General features: G+C 48.6%; 3 protein-coding genes across 3 annotated transcripts; all 3 read left to right on the forward strand.

Annotated features, from left to right (window-relative positions):
* Positions 1-85: 85 nt before the first annotated feature.
* BJ212DRAFT_1271277 (riboflavin synthase domain-like protein) lies at positions 86-2,326 on the forward strand (the record flags this gene model as incomplete). The annotated part of the gene is made up of 10 exons (XM_041330948.1): positions 86-265; positions 315-589; positions 638-913; positions 963-1,090; positions 1,137-1,309; positions 1,356-1,505; positions 1,563-1,671; positions 1,717-1,860; positions 1,908-2,130; positions 2,182-2,326. The coding sequence occupies 10 exons, from the start codon at positions 86-88 to the stop codon at positions 2,324-2,326; spliced, it is 1,803 nt and encodes a 600-aa protein (XP_041193299.1).
* Positions 2,327-2,651: 325 nt separating this feature from the next.
* Positions 2,652-11,937, forward strand: BJ212DRAFT_1480599 (uncharacterized protein; the record flags this gene model as incomplete). The annotated part of the gene is made up of 7 exons (XM_041340115.1): positions 2,652-2,949; positions 3,004-6,059; positions 6,114-6,188; positions 6,251-8,899; positions 8,953-9,613; positions 9,689-10,861; positions 10,916-11,937. The coding sequence occupies 7 exons, from the start codon at positions 2,652-2,654 to the stop codon at positions 11,935-11,937; spliced, it is 8,934 nt and encodes a 2,977-aa protein (XP_041193300.1).
* A 1,923-nt stretch (positions 11,938-13,860) lies between these two features.
* On the forward strand, positions 13,861-16,086 carry BJ212DRAFT_1446835 (flavoprotein-like protein; the record flags this gene model as incomplete). Its single annotated transcript, XM_041338307.1, is given in 12 exon segments — positions 13,861-13,873; positions 13,914-14,065; positions 14,114-14,388; positions 14,437-14,712; positions 14,776-14,872; positions 15,045-15,089; positions 15,136-15,305; positions 15,358-15,449; positions 15,495-15,557; positions 15,679-15,776; positions 15,796-15,860; positions 15,942-16,086. The coding sequence occupies 12 exon segments, from the start codon at positions 13,861-13,863 to the stop codon at positions 16,084-16,086; spliced, it is 1,491 nt and encodes a 496-aa protein (XP_041193301.1).
* Between the last annotated feature and the right edge of the window lie 921 nt (positions 16,087-17,007).

Genomic DNA, 17,007 nt, shown 5'->3' on the forward strand with positions numbered 1-17,007 from the left:
GTTAAACCTTGAAAGAAGGAAGACAACCAGTCCTTCTTTCTAGCTATCTGATAATCTGTCTTCATGTTCATCAATCGTCCAACATATGTCTACACACGGTGATCATGGAACTACAGATGATCAACATTCATCTGCATCTCGCGAACTTTTGATCCTCTACGCTACGGAAACAGGTACAGCTCAAGAGACTGCTGATCGCATTGCGAGGGAATGTCGAAGAGTCCATTTTCACTGTCGTGTGCAGAGCATGGATGTGTATCCACCAGTAGGCGGCTTCTCACTTGTTGTAATATTGTGTTCAGGTTCTGCTGCAGGAAACATTGATTTCAGAACACTTGGTCATCTTCGTGGTTTCGACCACTGGTTGGGGCGCTGAACCCAGAGCCATGACTTCATTATGGAACATGTTGCTGAGGTCTGATCTCCCAGATGACCTATTCGAGGACACGGATTTCTGCGTGTTCGGCCTTGGAGACACGGCCTATGAGAAATTCTGTTGGCCGGCAAAGAAGCTATCGAGAAGGATGCAGAGTTTGGGAGGCTATGAGATTTGCTCACGAGGAGAAGGAGATGAACAGCATCGCCTAGGGTGGGTATCCTTTGTTTTCCGTGTTCCATGTGGCTAATCAAAGTGCAGGGTAGATGGTGCATTGGATCCTTGGATCGAGCGTCTCCTAGAAGTCCTCATACAGCTCTACCCATTACCGCACGAGCAACATAACATTCCGGCTGGTCGACCACCACCTCGCGTATCCTTTAGCAATTTGGGATCTGACACCTTTCCGAATCCAGATCCTCTAGACGAGGACAAGAAGTTTCATACAGCTTCTGTGAAGTGCAACAGACGGATCACTGCGGAAGATTGGTTTCAGGACGTACGCCATTTTGAGTTCTCCTTCGAAGACGATATAAAGTACGGGTCTTTGTCTTTTGAATTCGCAGCTACTGATGGGGAATCTCAGACACAACCCTGGAGATGTTGCTGTAATTCATCCATCTGCAGCCGCATCAGAAGTCGACTCTTTCCTTGTCGCCATGGGCTGGGCAAATGTTGCAGACGATTTTTTCACAGTAGAACATACAATGTTAGGTATGACAAAAGCAGGATCCAGTAGACCCCGTCTAATATTTTACAGATCAAACATTGCCCGACCATCTACCGAAAATCGTTTCCCTTCGAATCCTATTCACGCGCTATCTCGATTTCAATGCTGTGCCTCGCCGCTCTTTTTTCCGACTGCTGCAATATTTTGCTACCGACGAGCTCGAATGCGAAAAACTTAACGAATTTGTATCGATAGAAGGAGCGGTACGTCGGTTTCCTCATCTTCTCTTCTTTTATTGAGGATGTGCAGGACGAATTGTATGATTATTGTCAACGCGTGAAACGCACGACCTGGGAAGTATTGTCCGAGTTCCGGTCTGCAAGGATACCGAGAGAGTATGTCTTTGACTTCTTTCCTCCACTAAGGCCAAGAGAATTCTCCATCGCTAGTTCCATCGAGGTGAGCTCATGTCGAAATGCGTTTGCTGCAGCCCAATTCATCTCTGGGTTTCGGCAGCTCCATCCCCGTGAGATCCATCTCTGTGTTGCTATAGTGCGCTATCGCACAAAGTTGAAAATTCATCGGAAAGGCGTCTGTACTAGTTATCTATCAGGGCTTAAATCAGGTCCGCATGGCGTTCTAGCGCAGTCCCTGAACTCATCATTTCTAGGAGATACCCTTCGTATCGGTCTCAGAAAGGGCTTCATTTCCCTTCCTACGGATCCAAACACACCGGTGGTGTGTGTGGGCCCAGGGACAGGCATTGCACCTATGCGTGCCGTCATCGAGCAGCGCATACACGAGGGACACACCAGTATGTTTGGCCGTCTTTGTATATCAGCTGATCTTTTATGACCCCAGATACTACCTTATACTTTGGTTGTCGTTCTGCACACAAGGATCAGCATTATCACTCGGAATGGGAATTTCATGCGGAACAACACAAACTCCGCTACCGCGTTGCGTGTTCTCGTGATGGACCAGAGGGTGTTAAACGGACGTATGTGCAAGATCTGATGAAGAAGGACGCACAGTATATTTGGACAATGCTGGGGCAGCAACGAGGCATCCTTATCATCTCAGGGTGAGTCTAGATTATATATAGCGCATGATGAATCTTAAGCTCCTATAATAGTTCCTCGAACAAAATGCCTACTGCTGTCCGTGAAGTTGTGCGAGGTGCAGCGGAGATGTTTGGAGGAAGGTCGAATGCTGAGGCTGTGGAGTATGTTGCTGCGATGGAGAGGGAGGGAAGGTTGATTGAGGAATGTTGGAGTTGAGATATTCGACACTAGTGAGCACCAAATCGTGAAGAAGTTGATGCACTTTGATAAGCAGATTCCGCAATTAGAACGCTTTCCGTTGGTTGCCATCAAACATTCAAGCTCAAAACTGAGCTTGCGGCCATTGTTTGAGTCGCTCTTCAAGCGAATGTCCACGTACAGCCTTGACGATCATCAGATGGCAGCTATCAGATCTCATGTAAAAGTTCCGCGATTATAAGTTACAGCCAGTGATATTATAATTGGGACCATTGGGCGCAAGCGCTTAGGAGTACCTAAAAAGAGGTGCCCTTGTACTCCCCTCTTATCACAATACTACAACATGTCTCAACACTCAAACCGTCATCCAACAGACCAGTCTGGTCTGAAATATATCATCAATCATGTGTACTGCCCCCTCAAGTTGCCGCAAGACAGTGACCATTCCCTCAAGAACGACCTAGCCTTAGCTCAGGCGGTTGTGGACGCTGCTCTTGCCTTCAGCGAGCAGCTGCCGTCCGATAAGCAACTCCTTTGGATGAGCAGCTTGAAAATGCTTCAGAACCTTAAAGATTCGGTCAGATTTAGCGTGATGTCTGCAAAGGAAGTCGAATCTCAAATTAGTGTCATGGACAATAAAGGTTCGTTGTTATCATTCCATTTGTACATATTTTAGGCTGAGCACCAACTTGCAGATGTTCTTGTATACATGATTCGCGCACAAAATGCTGCGGTGGTCATGAGAAAACTCGAATCCGACACCATATTTGAATCATTCGAGATGTCTCCTGACCCTACCGCAGTGATGGGCGCAAAGGGAAAGCTGATTTGTTCTTATCCTGGACCTGCTATCACAGTTCCGGATACGAACATTGATAATGCTACCTTTCCCGCCGAGCTCGCGAATTTTCTCGTTCACATGGATGAAGATGTCCTTGATGCGGCAGCGACGAGGACAAAAGCCAAATCCACTATTCTCGAAGAGAGGGATACAACGCATCCCCGATATATCACAGAACTCCTGACTGGTATATTGCGTGGCCTCGGGAGCATCGCTGATGTTCCTCGCATCCGCAAGCGCATCGGAGATGACGTGCTGTGGGACAGCGCGAAATTGCCGTGGAGGCGATCTCCACTTTGGCTTGTTACTCGCGTTGCCTTACAGACGACTCTGGAGCGCAGTGCTCTTGGACGAACGACGTATAAATCGTTCATCTTGTTCTTCATGGCGAGGCTCACGACCATTGCCCTCGACCATGACTTGTCGAATGACATCTTACACTTTATGTCGGCAAAGATCGCACGTCGTCTTTTCAAGCTTAGATCCTCTGCATCTCCGGAGTTGTCGCAGATGCTCCATAAGGTCACCAGTGATGTAAGGCGTATCCTGGAGGAAAGATGGGGATCTGTTCAGGGCGCGCAACGGGCCTCGCCTCATTGGGCTCCTGAGACACTCCGAGTCTTGCAGGATACCCATCTTTCCTTGAACACGAGTCGAGAGTACATACGTCAAGCTTTGCAGAACGAGCATTCATCCCCCAAAACAACCTCATTCTATCCCAGCCACCACACGCGCGGGACAATTGATGATTTCCTTGACGCTGAAACTAGCTTCCTGGTAGCTGTTTATGCCTCAGAACCATCTCTTGCCCTCGCCGATTTCGAGACCGCCATTAGTTCAGGGATCGACGACTGGGTGGCGCGCGTTCCACTCCAGAGTATTGATTCTGTATGCGTCTCGATTGAGGCATGCGCCTCTGCGTACTCCTCGAGAGCGCTTACGACTTATAAAGGAAACCCGGAGAATTTATCTATCATGCTTCTCACCCTTTTTGAGCTCTGGGTAGCCATGGATAAGATCGTTGTTGGACAAATTCCACTCCTGGCAGAATACTCCCCCGAAATCCCATTGACACTTTGGGAATGTCTTTTAATCCGCAAAGCTTCTGGCCTTGATCGTTTGAAGAAGTTGCACGCCTACCTGAAATCTCGTCATTGCCAGGCTTCTAGCCGTCTGTCAGCATTCTCGTTCACCAACGATGACAAGTCGTTCTCGGCGCGATATTTTTCCCAGTCACCAAAGCTACAGAGTTTGAAGGTTCGCATTGAGGCAGATGGTCAGAAACAGCGGGAGAAGAAGTTGATTGAGCTCCAAACCATCAATGGGAGGTATACTGATAAGGAGAAGCGTGCGGAAAATCTATCGCACACATACCGCGTCTCTTCACGTGGCAAGCAAGTGCATGAGCCCCCCCGGAAATGTGACAAGTGTCGCCTGGAAAAGGAAATGCGGTCGATGAATATTACGGTTCACGAGTGGCCACTACCAGCCAGTGAAAAGGAGGCGATCGCGGTGGTGTTTGAACTAGGGTGCCCCATCATGTTGGACATGTGGAGATCTACGACATTCCATGTCCTCGTTGATGTCTGTACTCCACAGGAAGAAATCTCACACACTAACGCCTTCATAATACTGCCGGACTATCATGCGTTGCAGCGTTATCGCCAGCGTCATCCAAGGCAGAGGCTGACTTTGGCATCGAATGCCAAACCATTCACCAAATGTCACTACAAGACCGTTCGCATTCCCACGGAGGATGTTGACAGCGTCTGTGTGAATAATGGGCTCGTATTCCAGCCTTTCGATACAGTCACTGCCACATGGACCGCCAATGTATTACAGCGCTGTGATTCTAGCAAATCATGCACTTTCCTCGTTCCCAAGGGACCATATGATGGTTTGCAGCAGTACCTTGCAGGGACATCCCACACGTCAAACGAGGTTATAGCCAATCAGGCAGATTGTCACAAGGACATGACTATACACGAATTCATCGCGTTCGGAGCCTTGCGGACTGGACCTCGTTTGCAATGGATGAACGTGCTACGTGAACTCCGTGCAAGGACGCTCAATTTTCGACGCGAAGAGGTCCATCTACTGTTGGCGCAAGCTGTTTCACAGGTTGGCCCATTTTCGTCCGACGATGGCCTTATTTGGCACGAGGAATTGAACAGCGTGCCCTTCCTGGGTGCACTACTCGGAGAGCTGGAGGATTTGATGGCGAGCGTTGAAGGGAATTGGCTGGAAGCTGTTACGATCGACACTATCATCATGCTTGTGTGCCGTGTCTTGTCCTCCACTCAGGAAGAGAGTATCAAAATTCGCGGATATTTGTTGCTTCGGAGGATACGAACTGCGACTTTTACGTTGCTGACGCAACTATCGGGGAAAATGCAAGCTGGCAACGAGGAGACGGACTTACAAGGGCGCGTTCGAGATATGGCAGTCACCTGTCGCAGCACTTTCGATGTCGACGGAGACGCTTCACTGCTCCTGACGTCGAACGATGACATCAAGATATTTGCATATTGTGCGGTCATGATTTATGACAACACTCCAAGCCAATTGAGCAATTTTTCGCAACATTCCAAGCTACTGCTAGAGCGAGACAAGAGATGTTGCCACGCATTAGAACCAGCTATTCGTCGATATGCAGAGCTTCACAGGGAGGGTCTTGATTGCGCGATTGCCAAGATTTGGGGCAGTTACAGACCAGGAACTCCTTGGAGGGCACTGATGGCTCCAAATTCTCGTTGGCTTGCGACACAGACTGCGCCATCGTATTCCCAATCGCCACAGGACGTGCACATCAATTTGATTAGCGGATGCTTACTTGTTGACGGGAAGCAGCTGGGCAGGCTCCCTTCAATGATAGTGCAACATCCCACTTACCAATCGATTTTCGGCGATGTGAGTCTTTGAAAGTTGTAGCTTTGTTGCTACACGCTCACCTATCAACTACAGCAAGTTCTGGACATCGTTCCAGCTGATATTCCTGGAATGGAATATGCGACACGGGGGAACTTCTATGACTATCAGGTTAGTAGTTACCCTCGTTGCCATTGCTCAGTAACTAATGATGCAATCGCTTGTTCCTGAAGGTATCTTTCTCTCTCTGTGACTCGAACGATCTTATTATTCGTGCGAAGCATATCAAACATGACTCACCCATCCTCCAGCTCATTCCGAGCCACAAATTCGTGGATGACCTACCGACCAACTTGGTCGTGGGTCATACTCATTGGCTTAACCTGCGCACGAGCGAAATTGAGATTCGGGCCGCAGAGAATGTGTGGAAATCTTCGCCTGATAATTGGGTCTTGACATTTGCTGTTTCGGGTTCCTCGGCGGTGCAGAATTCCAGTGGTGCTACCCTTGTCGACATACGCAGCCAAACGTGGTACATGATCTCCAAGAGGCTGCACCCTCTAGAGGATGCACGATTCATCATGGTCACGTATAATACAGCATCCGGCGGCACAGCCTTATTGAAGGCTGATTTGCCTCGATATGGCCTCGAGTTCTTTGTCGATGAGGAAGGGGAATTGCAGTCCCGTAACATGCGCAACATGGTCGTTGATGTCATTCAATCTACTGGCACCTTGTTTGGATTAGTCAATCAACTCATCTTGCGCCCGAAGTTGCAAGTCGCAGATGAGCATCCGCGCACCGTCATCATCCCAGATGGTCGTGTCTCATACTCTGCGAATGGTCATCATGTCCGCGTCACCATCGCTCCTGAAGGTACTCGGGTGACATATCAGTTGTACAGGGTTGATACAGATCTACGCTGTCTCACTGGGAACGTGGGTCTGACAAGTAAGCTCTATCAGGCGCTCCTTCACGCTGTTACCAGCGGCTGCCTCCCTGATCCCCTGACAGGCAGAACAGGGACAGAGGAGGCATTGCATCTCTTGCATTCTGCAGCTTGCCGATCGTTTATGAGGCTTCGCTCGCGTGACACAGATCTTTTACGCGAGATCAGTTCTCTGTCAACCAAGCGCGTCTGGTATCCCATTCATCTTCAAAAAATGCAGACAATTTCGTGGTCATGCCTTGTGCCCCTTGCACAACACCATGGTTTTCATCCAGCCGCAAAATCTATCATGGATTATGGCATGCAGCTTGCAACTTTCTCAGAAGGGTCTGCAAACCCTCCGCTCACCTATGAGCTTCCGCAGTTCACTGACCACCTTCTTGAGCGCGCGTCAGTTCGTGCCTCGGCAATCTATCCTAATCAGTTCTCTCTTCCACTTTCGCCCGGTGATACGGACGTTATCTATGCTTCACGTGATATTCCCGACAAAGTCGCGGAAGAGAGGGCATTCCAAACTGCCTTCATGGTCTACCAGTGGCCAAGCAGCCTTCCAGTGCAAAAAAATCTCCTTAGTTTGTTGACTCAGTGGAAAGATGTCCAGGGCATTGGCGAACCGTTCAGTTTGCAATACTCCAAAGACTGGCTTCAACCGACTTTTCCCGACGTCTTCCTTCCTGCGTACAATTGCTCTCGGAGTGCTACGAAGAAAGACAGATTCCAGTTGGTGTTCACTCTGGCTTCAGTATCATACAGCTTGTTGGACGATTACGCCCTCGTCCCGACACTCTTAGCCTTCGCCACGATTCCCGAACTTCGCAGCCTGGATTGCCTCCCAGACTTCACCTCCTATGATCTCTCGGATGGTTTCATGCCGTCCGATGAGAGATTGAATAATATCATCAATTCGTGTACCAGAGATTATGAAACCAGCGAGGAGAGCAAGCTAGCTGCGAGTTCCGAGGAAGATGAAAAGACTCTGTGGAAGCGTCGTTATGCAGCTTTCAAAGAAAAGTGTCGCTCTGAAAAGCAAGTCATTCTCAATCAAGTTCGGGACGCTTGGCCATGCGAAGATCCTCCGTCACTTGATACTCTCCAAGTGAACTACTACGATCTGAATGAACTGTCGGGGAAACTTTACTCGGTATTCTGTAGCTGTTGGCGAAATTATCGTTTGAAGCAACACCTGGAGGTCGTGCAGCAGATTCTCAAAAAATGCTACGCTCCCAATTGTCCGTCAAAAGGACCCTCACAATACAATCTCGATTCCCATTTTGAACTCTCGGATGTTGCTTCGTCATCCTCATTCATCGATGCCCGGTACCTTTTCGATCGAGATGCGCCTGGTATATCCATGCATGGGTCTTCCAAAGTTCTTCACACTTTGAGTCGGAGAGATTTCATATCTCCAGACTCTCGAGTCACAGCGAGGTTGCAACAGCTGATCAACGACTTTCGCGCCCGAGGAAGTGACAAGTTTTGCCGCAAATACGCCGATGATCTGGACCAGAGCAGGTCAATTTACTGTGATGAAAAGATCGTTGCTCTACCAGATTCTACGCCATACACGATGGAATTACTGCTCGAGTACCATTCTCTCCATAGCCGGCAATTCCAAGATTCACTCGCATCTATCTCATACGCCCTCTCCCCTGCCTCTGCTGCTGAAAACACATTATACAATGCTGGATTATGGCCTCGAGTTACACCAAATTTCCTCTTCACTCGCATGGCTTCTGCAGCAGGAAGTTCTTTGGGGGAGGCCTGGCGTGATACTCTTGTCCGGCTGTCGCAGATACTTTTGCAACTGCAACGCTCGCGAAGGCTGTTGGTGTTTGCCGCTAACAAAAACTGGGTCGAGTTCTTCAAGGAATTGGAGAGCGAAGAATGTGAGGGATTTGATCCAGAGCTGTACCCTGACTGGCTTTTAATACAGGTACACTATAAAGAAATCAATCACTGACTGATAACTGATAGTGGCATCCTCAGATTGAGGGTCGGTTCTTGGCACGGCCAGTCCAGGTCAAGGTTGCGCTGGAGATGATATCGCCATGCACAGGAGGAAATACTTCTCTGCAGCTGAACATGGGCGAGGGCAAATCCTATGTCATTGTTCCTCTCGCAGCAGCCGCACTTTCTGATGGCCACAGACTAGTCCGAGTAATCGTGCTGAAGTCGTTGTCGGCTCAAATGTTCCAACTCCTGGTTGAACGACTAAGCGGCCTTGCACAGAGGCGCATTTTCTATATTCCATTCTCCCGCGCACTCTCTATTGACTCATCGAAGATGCAAATGTATCGTGACTTGATGCAAGAATGCATGGATGCCAAGGGCATTTTGGTCGTGCAACCGGACCATATTCTGTCGTTCCAGCTGATGGTTATTGACCGTCACCTGTCCCCTCAGACTGAAGCTGCTGAAGATATGCTTCAGACTCAGCTATGGCTCGACAATCACGCACGCGACATCCTGGATGAAAGCGATGAAATTCTGCATGTCCGCTACCAGCTGGTGTACACTGTGGGTCTCCAAAGGTCGCTTCAAGGTCATCCCGAACGGTGGACGACGACACAACAAGTGTTAAGCTTGGTCGCGAAGCACACTGTTCGGCTCATGAGCAAATTTCACTCATGTTCAGAAGTGTCCACTCGTGAGCACGGAGGGTTCCCTTTCGTTCGTGTTCTACACCCGACAGCAGGCGATGCATTGGTCCAATGAATCGCAGAGGATGTCATCAATGGCGCGCTTGAAAACATCAGCTTCGATCAAGCATCGCCCCACGTGAAAGAAGCTGTTTGCCGCTTTATCGCAATTGAGCATATATCCAACACTTGTGTCAGTGTAGTGGAGGATCGCTATAGAGACACTATCATATGGCCCAGCCTTCTAGTCTTGCGAGGATTGCTGGCGTACGGTATCTTGGTGTACGCCATCAAAGAACGTCGCTGGCGCGTGGATTATGGCCTTGCCCCAAACCGAACTATGCTCGCTGTTCCATTTCGCGCTAAAGACATGCCCTCGCAGCGAGCAGAATTTGGCCATCCGGATGTTGCTGTCATCCTTACGTGCCTCTCTTACTATTATGGGGGCCTCACGCTCCAGCAGCTGATGTTGTGCTTCGAGCTCCTGCTAAAGCAGGATAATCCCGCCCTCGAGTATGAATCCTGGATAGCTAGACTTCAATCCGTCCCAGAAAGTCTGCGCCACCTTAGCGGAATCAATACGGAATCTGCAGAGCAGCTCCAAGATCTTCAGAAATTATTTGCATGCAACAAGGCAGTCATAGACTTCTACCTGTCCCGAGTAGTTTTTCCGAAAGAAGCGAAGGGATTCCCCAGAAAGCTCACCTGCTCCGGATGGGATCTCGCCCAAGAGAAGGGACATCTCACAACTGGCTTTTCTGGTACCAACGACAATCGTTATTTGTTACCGAGCTCAATAGTCCAGCATGATCTTGATTACCAACGCAGCACGAATGCCCGAGTCCTGGCGTTGCTTCTGCGCCCGGAGAACAATTGCTACACATGCATACCCCCCGGCCAAAAGGTATCACACTTCATTGATGCCCTTATCGCACAAACCCCCGAGGTCCGCGTGCTCTTGGATGTGGGTGCGCAGATGCTGGAATTGAAGAATCAGGAATTGGCCGAGACATGGCTTCGAGCCAAGCTTGACGCTCAAGCTGCAGTCTTCGTGAATGATGATGATGAAATTGTCGTTGTTAGTCGGGATGGGACAGTGGAACCCCTTGTGTCGTCCCCCTTTGCCCAGCAGCTTGATCAGTGTGTGATATATCTAGACGATGCGCATACTAGAGGAACAGATGTCAAACTTCCTTCCGGCTTCCGGGCTGCAGTCACGCTTGGTCCGAAAGTCACGAAAGACCGCCTGACGCAAGGTTCGTGATTCCAGAGTTCATGCATATCAGTTTCGACAATAATCAATGACACAGGATGCATGCGAATGCGGAAGGTGGGCAATGGACACTCGGTCATGTTCTTCGCTCCGACGGAAGTTGACCGAAGCATCCGTTCGGCGACTCAGAAAGCTGATTCCGACGATGTCGACGTGGCAGATATCTTGTACTGGGCGATGCTCGAAACTTGTTTTGACATCCAGATGCGTGCATTCCACTGGGTTCAACAGGGATCGGATTTCAACACACGGCATTCCGCATGGACTCAATTCTCGCGCGCCCCTGCCACTTCGATTGCCACCCTTGAAACTGCCTGGTTGCAGCCAGAGGAGCGTTCATTAGAGGATATGTACGCACCACGCAGTCCTTCACAGGTATCACACGTTTGTGATGCAGACATTCGAGGGAAGTGCGAGGAGCTCGGAGTTCTAATGGGACCTGAAAGGAGCATGGGTGAGGAACAAGAAAGGGAGGTAGTCCACGAGGTAGAGAAGGAACGTCAAGTTCACAGACCGCCCAAAGTAAGGCCTGCGGTTCAGGACCTGCATGCGGATGTTCGTCGATTTGTCCAAACCGGCCGAATTCCTACAGGGTCTCCCGCATTCATTCCAGCGCTATCCAGCCTTGTCGACACTACCACTGAATTTCATGAAGGCGATCAGTGGGCAAACAATATTTTAGTCACTCGTGATTTCGCCCATACGGTGGAGACTTTTCTTACCAGGAAGAAAGCAGATGAATACCTGCGGCCCGTCAATTGGATTGTATCCAGTGACGTTGGAGTGCTGGTAGTCATGAGCCCGAACGAAGTGAACATACTGCTGCCCGATATCCGGAACAGCAATGTAGTTCACTTATGTGTCTATACTCCTCGCACCGCAAACACGATGAAGGCATGCGATGATCTTCAACTCTACCGCATTCCTTCGATGCCACATCTGACACCACCGGAGCCGCTGATTTGCCAGCTCAACCTTTTTGCGGGTCAACTCCAGTTACGAGATGTATCTCCACACTTGCAACTTCTTAGGGCTCAACGCGCCGGATTTGGGAGATGATGACATGATAGTCGACAGTGATGGATTTATCAGGGAGGAGAATCGTCCTTGGGCGAGAGCATCGTGTTCGTTCAAGCGATCCCAGCTTCCTCCACTGAAGGAGTTGTTTGGAATGAGAAGGAAAGGCATGGGGTATCTGCCAACTCACCTCGGAAAGATGTTCAATGGCCGCATTCTGACTGAGGGAGATTTTCTCGACTGAGCGCCAGGTCTGTTTAGCGTATGTTTTAGCGCCTTTCTGCCAGGGACCCGACTGACTGCAGTTCTGGTCTACAGCGATTGTGACAACACTAGCCTTCATCATGATGTAATTTTGCGATGTTCTTCGTGAATGTATTTGTATGCGAATCTGAAATGTTATAGTTTGTTGCTTGAGTAGACATCCAATATTTCTATCTAAATCAGATAAGGGAGGCTCACCCACCGAGCGCTCATTCCACCGCATGAGTTGAAAGCAAGCAATGGAGAAAGCCGAAACTCACCAACACTAAATTTGCTTAGGAACCGTGGGTTTTTACTGATGCCTATGACAAACTTTGATTTTTTACTGGTGTACTACAGTGTGCGAAGCACAAACGCGGCGCCTCTGTACAGCGCCATAGATACATACAGTTAACTTCGTAGTCGATTTTGGGAAGGAATATACCTAAAATACACTGTTTTTACTAATTTCAGGTTCTTTGCGAAGTTGTTCCAAATTTTTCAAACAAAATTAAACTTATCACTGGCATGCCTCGACTGAGCAAGAAAACGAGCCAGGCAAAATCTCCGAGTGTCAATCATGCCGAAAGTCGGAGCTGAAGAAAGATGCAGAGCGACGAATCGCAGCAGCCGAGGCTATGGGACAAGAAGAGACTCTCACGAACCATGACCTGGCCGAGGCTGAAGGTGAACCAGATGAGGTTGAATCCGAGGCTGACAATTGGTGTTGTATTTTCAAGGTGCTCTCTCTACAAGAGGACTTCGCAACTGAAAAACCAATGCTTCAACACCTCATTGAGAGTCGAGGGCATGTTTGCCTTTTCTTACCGAAGTTTCACTGCGAACTCAATCCTTCGGAGATGGTGTGGGGGTACGGAAAGTATCGTGAGTCAGCTATTAATATTGTTGATACAGCTATTGATGAAAGCTTAGGTTTTCGTAATGCGTCGGATGGTAAATTCCCGACTGCAAAAATTCTTGTTCCTCGATGTCTTGATCTTTGTGATACCTTGACTATCCGGCGATTTTTCCGCAAATCTTGGCGCTATATGGATGCTTACAGGTACACTGCTGCTTTCTTATCAAATAATACATTTGTTGAATTTTTAAATTAGAAAAGGACTTGATGGGCGACAAGCTGCATTCGCTGTGAGAAAGTATAAGTCTCATCGACGCATTGGTATGACGGCGGAAGTCCTCGCATGTGTTAGCGATGCCGCGGCGGCGCAGAACAACTTCCTGTAGTTCTGTAGTATCATTTCTAGTCACTGGGCATGCCTCCTCGGACTCCCAACACTGTTTTTCTCATAATGTTTCAAATTCTTGTGACGAAAATTTTGAACTTCATTTTTTTGAAATTCTGGCCAGCTAGCATTAAACTACACATAAAATTACATAGATATACACTACTTTCACTTGAACTGTGTTAGTTTTCGTCTCGTAGTAGTCGTCGTACGTCGGGGTTACCCGAGGCGTCGAAAACCTTCTTCGCACACTGTAGTACTAAGTGCCGGAAGCCCCCGACTCACCCTCAAATTATGATGTTTCATTGAGGCGTTAGAAATTTGGTTGGAGCCTCTACCGGGTCTTCTGGCTACTAAGGTGATTTTCACATTGAAGTTCAGAGTTCAAATAGGCCTGCTCTCCCGTAAACTAGTGGTCAAACCTTGAAAGAAGGAAGACAACCGTCCCTTCTTTCTAGCCATCTGATAATCTGTCTTCATGTTCATCAATCGTCCAACATATGTCTACACACGGTGATCATGGAACTACAGAAGATGATCAACATTCATCTGCATCTCGCGAACTTTTGATCCTCTACGCTACGGAAACAGGTACAGCTCAAGAGACTGCTGATCGCATTGCGAGGGAATGTCGAAGAGTCCATTTTCACTGTCGTGTGCAGAGCATGGATGTGTATCCACCAGTAGGCGGCTTCTCACTTGTTGTAACATTGTGTTCAGGTCCTGCGCAGGAAACATTGATTTCAGAACACTTGGTCATCTTCGTGGTTTCGACCACTGGTTGGGGCGCTGAACCCAGAGCCATGACTTCATTATGGAACATGTTGCTGAGGTCTGATCTCCCAGATGACCTATTCGAGGACACGGATTTCTGCGTGTTCGGCCTTGGAGACACGGCCTATGAGAAATTCTGTTGGCCGGCAAAGAAGCTATCGAGAAGGATGCAGAGTTTGGGAGGCTATGAGATTTGTTCACGAGGAGAGGGAGATGAACAGCATCGCCTAGGGTGGGTATCCTTTGTTTTCCGTGTTTCATGTGGCTAATCAAAGTGCAGGGTAGATGGCGCATTGGATCCTTGGATCGAGTGTCTCCTAGAAGTCCTCATACAGCTCTACCCATTACCGCACGAGCAACATAACATTCCGGCTGGTCGACCACCACCTCGCGTATCCTTTAGCAATTTGGGATCTGACACCTTTCCGAATCCAGATCCTCTAGACGAGGACAAGAAGTTTCATACAGCTTCTGTGAAGTGCAACAGACGGATCACTGCGGAAGATTGGTTTCAGGACGTACGCCATTTTGAGTTCTCCTTCGAAGACGATATAAAGTACGGGTCTTTGTCTTTTGAATTCGCAGCTACTGATGGGGAATCTCAGATATAATCCTGGAGATGTTACTGTAATTCTGATCCATCCGCAGCTGCATCAGAAGTCAATTCTTTCCTTGCCACCATGGGCTGGACAAATGTTGCCGACAAGTTTTTCAGAGTAGAAACAAGCAGAACCCAGTAAACCCCGTCTAATATTTTACAGATCAAACGCTGCCCGACCATCTACCGAAAATCGTTTCCCTTCAAATCCTATTCACACGCTATCTTGATTTCAATGCTGTACCCGTCGCTTTTTTTTCTGACTGCTCCGATATTTTGCTACCGACGAGCTCGAATGCGAAAAATTTGATGAATTTGTATCAATAGATGGAGCGGTACGTCGGTATCCTCATCTTTCTTTCTTTTATTGAGGATGTGCAGGACGAATTGTATGATTATTGTCAACGCGTGAAACGCGCGACCTGGGAAGTATTGTCCGAGTTCCGGTCTGTAAGGATACCGAGAGAGTATGTCTTTGACCTCTTTCCTCTGCTAAGGCCAAGAGAATTCTCCATCGCTAGTTCCATCGAGGTGAGCTCATGTCGAAATGCGTTTGCTGCAGCCCAATTCATCTCTGGGTTTCGGCAGTTCCATCCCCGTGAGATCCATCTCTGTTGCTATAGTGCGCTATCGCACAAAGTTGAAAATTCATCGGAAAGGCGTCTGTACTAGTTATCTATCAGGGCTTAAATCAGGTCCGCATGGCGTTCTAGCACAGTCCCTGAACTCATCATTTCCAGGAGATACCCTTCGTATCGGTCTCAGAAAGGGCTTCATTTCCCTTCCTACGGGTCACCAGTGGTGTGTGTGGGTCCAGGAGTAGGCATTGCACCTATGCGTGCCGTCATCGAGCAACGCATACACGAGGGACACACCAGTATGTTTGGCCGTCTTTGTATATCAGCCGATCTTTTATGACCCCAGATACTACCTTATACTTTGGTTGTCGTTCTGCACACAAGGATCAGCATTATCACTCGGAATGGGAATTTCATGCGGAAAAACGCAACCTCCGCTACCACGTTGCATGATGGACCAGAGGATGTTAAACGGACGTATATGCAAGATCTGATGAAGGACGCACAGTATATTTGGACAATGCTGGGGTAGCAACGAGGCATCCTTATCATCTCAGGGTGAGTCTAGATTATATATAGCGCGTGATGAATTCTAGGCTCCTATATTAGTTCCTCGAACAAAATGCCTACTGCTGTCCGTGAAGTTGTGCGAGGTGCAGCGGAGATGTTTGGAGGAAGGTCGAATGCCGAGGCTGTGGAGTATGTTGCTGCGATGGAGAGGGAGGAAAGGTTGACTGAGGAATGTTGGAACTGAGATATTCGACACTAGTGAGCACCAAATCGTGAAGAAGTTGATGCACTTTGATAAGCAGATTCCGCAATTAGAACGCTTTCCGTTGGTTGCCATCAAACCTTCAGGCTCAAACTGAGCCTGCGATCGTTGTTTAAGTCATTCTTCAAGCGAGTGCCCACATACAGCCTTGACGATCATCCGATGGCAACCCTCAAATTCCATGTAAAAGTTCTGCGACCATAAGTTACAGTCAGTGATATTATAGCACAAATTTTTTGACAGAGACGGGAGTCCAGCTTCGTCTGCGCCGGGATACTGTTCGTCAACACGATTCGGTAAGAGGCATGTATGAGGACCAAGACAGGGAGGCACTTCATGGAGTAGAGAGAGCGTCGGGTGGAAAGACCGCCCAGGGTCCAACCCGCAACCCACGTTCCGTATGCAGACGTTCGTTAACTTCTGGAGACCAGCCCAATTTCCACGGGGTCCCTCACATTCATTCAGGCACTGTCTAGCCTTATCAATATTACTGCTGCTGTATTTCGTGAGTACAACCAATAGCCACAAATTGTTTCAGTCAACCATAGCCTCGCTCATACGGTGGGACTCTGTTCTGCCAGCTCAAGGTGGAAGATACATTCAACAGGCTGGTGTCAAGTATGCCAACGAGTCGGAGGCCGATGGCTATTGCATTGTTATTGGTATTTGATAGAGTTGTGGCTATGTCGTTGTGGGGGAGCAAGTGCACTAGCGGGTCGACGTGACGGAAGGAGCGGAAGGAGCGGAAGATCGCAACTGATGTCAGAGATGTGTCAGCTGTTTGAGATGCAGGTGAAAGTAGTTGTGGAGATATGCAACACGACTTTCAGTAATTGTATCACTAACCAGGAACGGTCACTGATAACACCTTATCGAAGCCATATCCAAACCTTGCATATGCGT

Source organism: Suillus subaureus (assembly GCF_016647635.1).
Source record: "Suillus subaureus strain MN1 chromosome Unknown BJ212scaffold_15, whole genome shotgun sequence".
Classification (NCBI taxonomy): Eukaryota; Fungi; Basidiomycota; class Agaricomycetes; order Boletales; family Suillaceae; genus Suillus; species Suillus subaureus.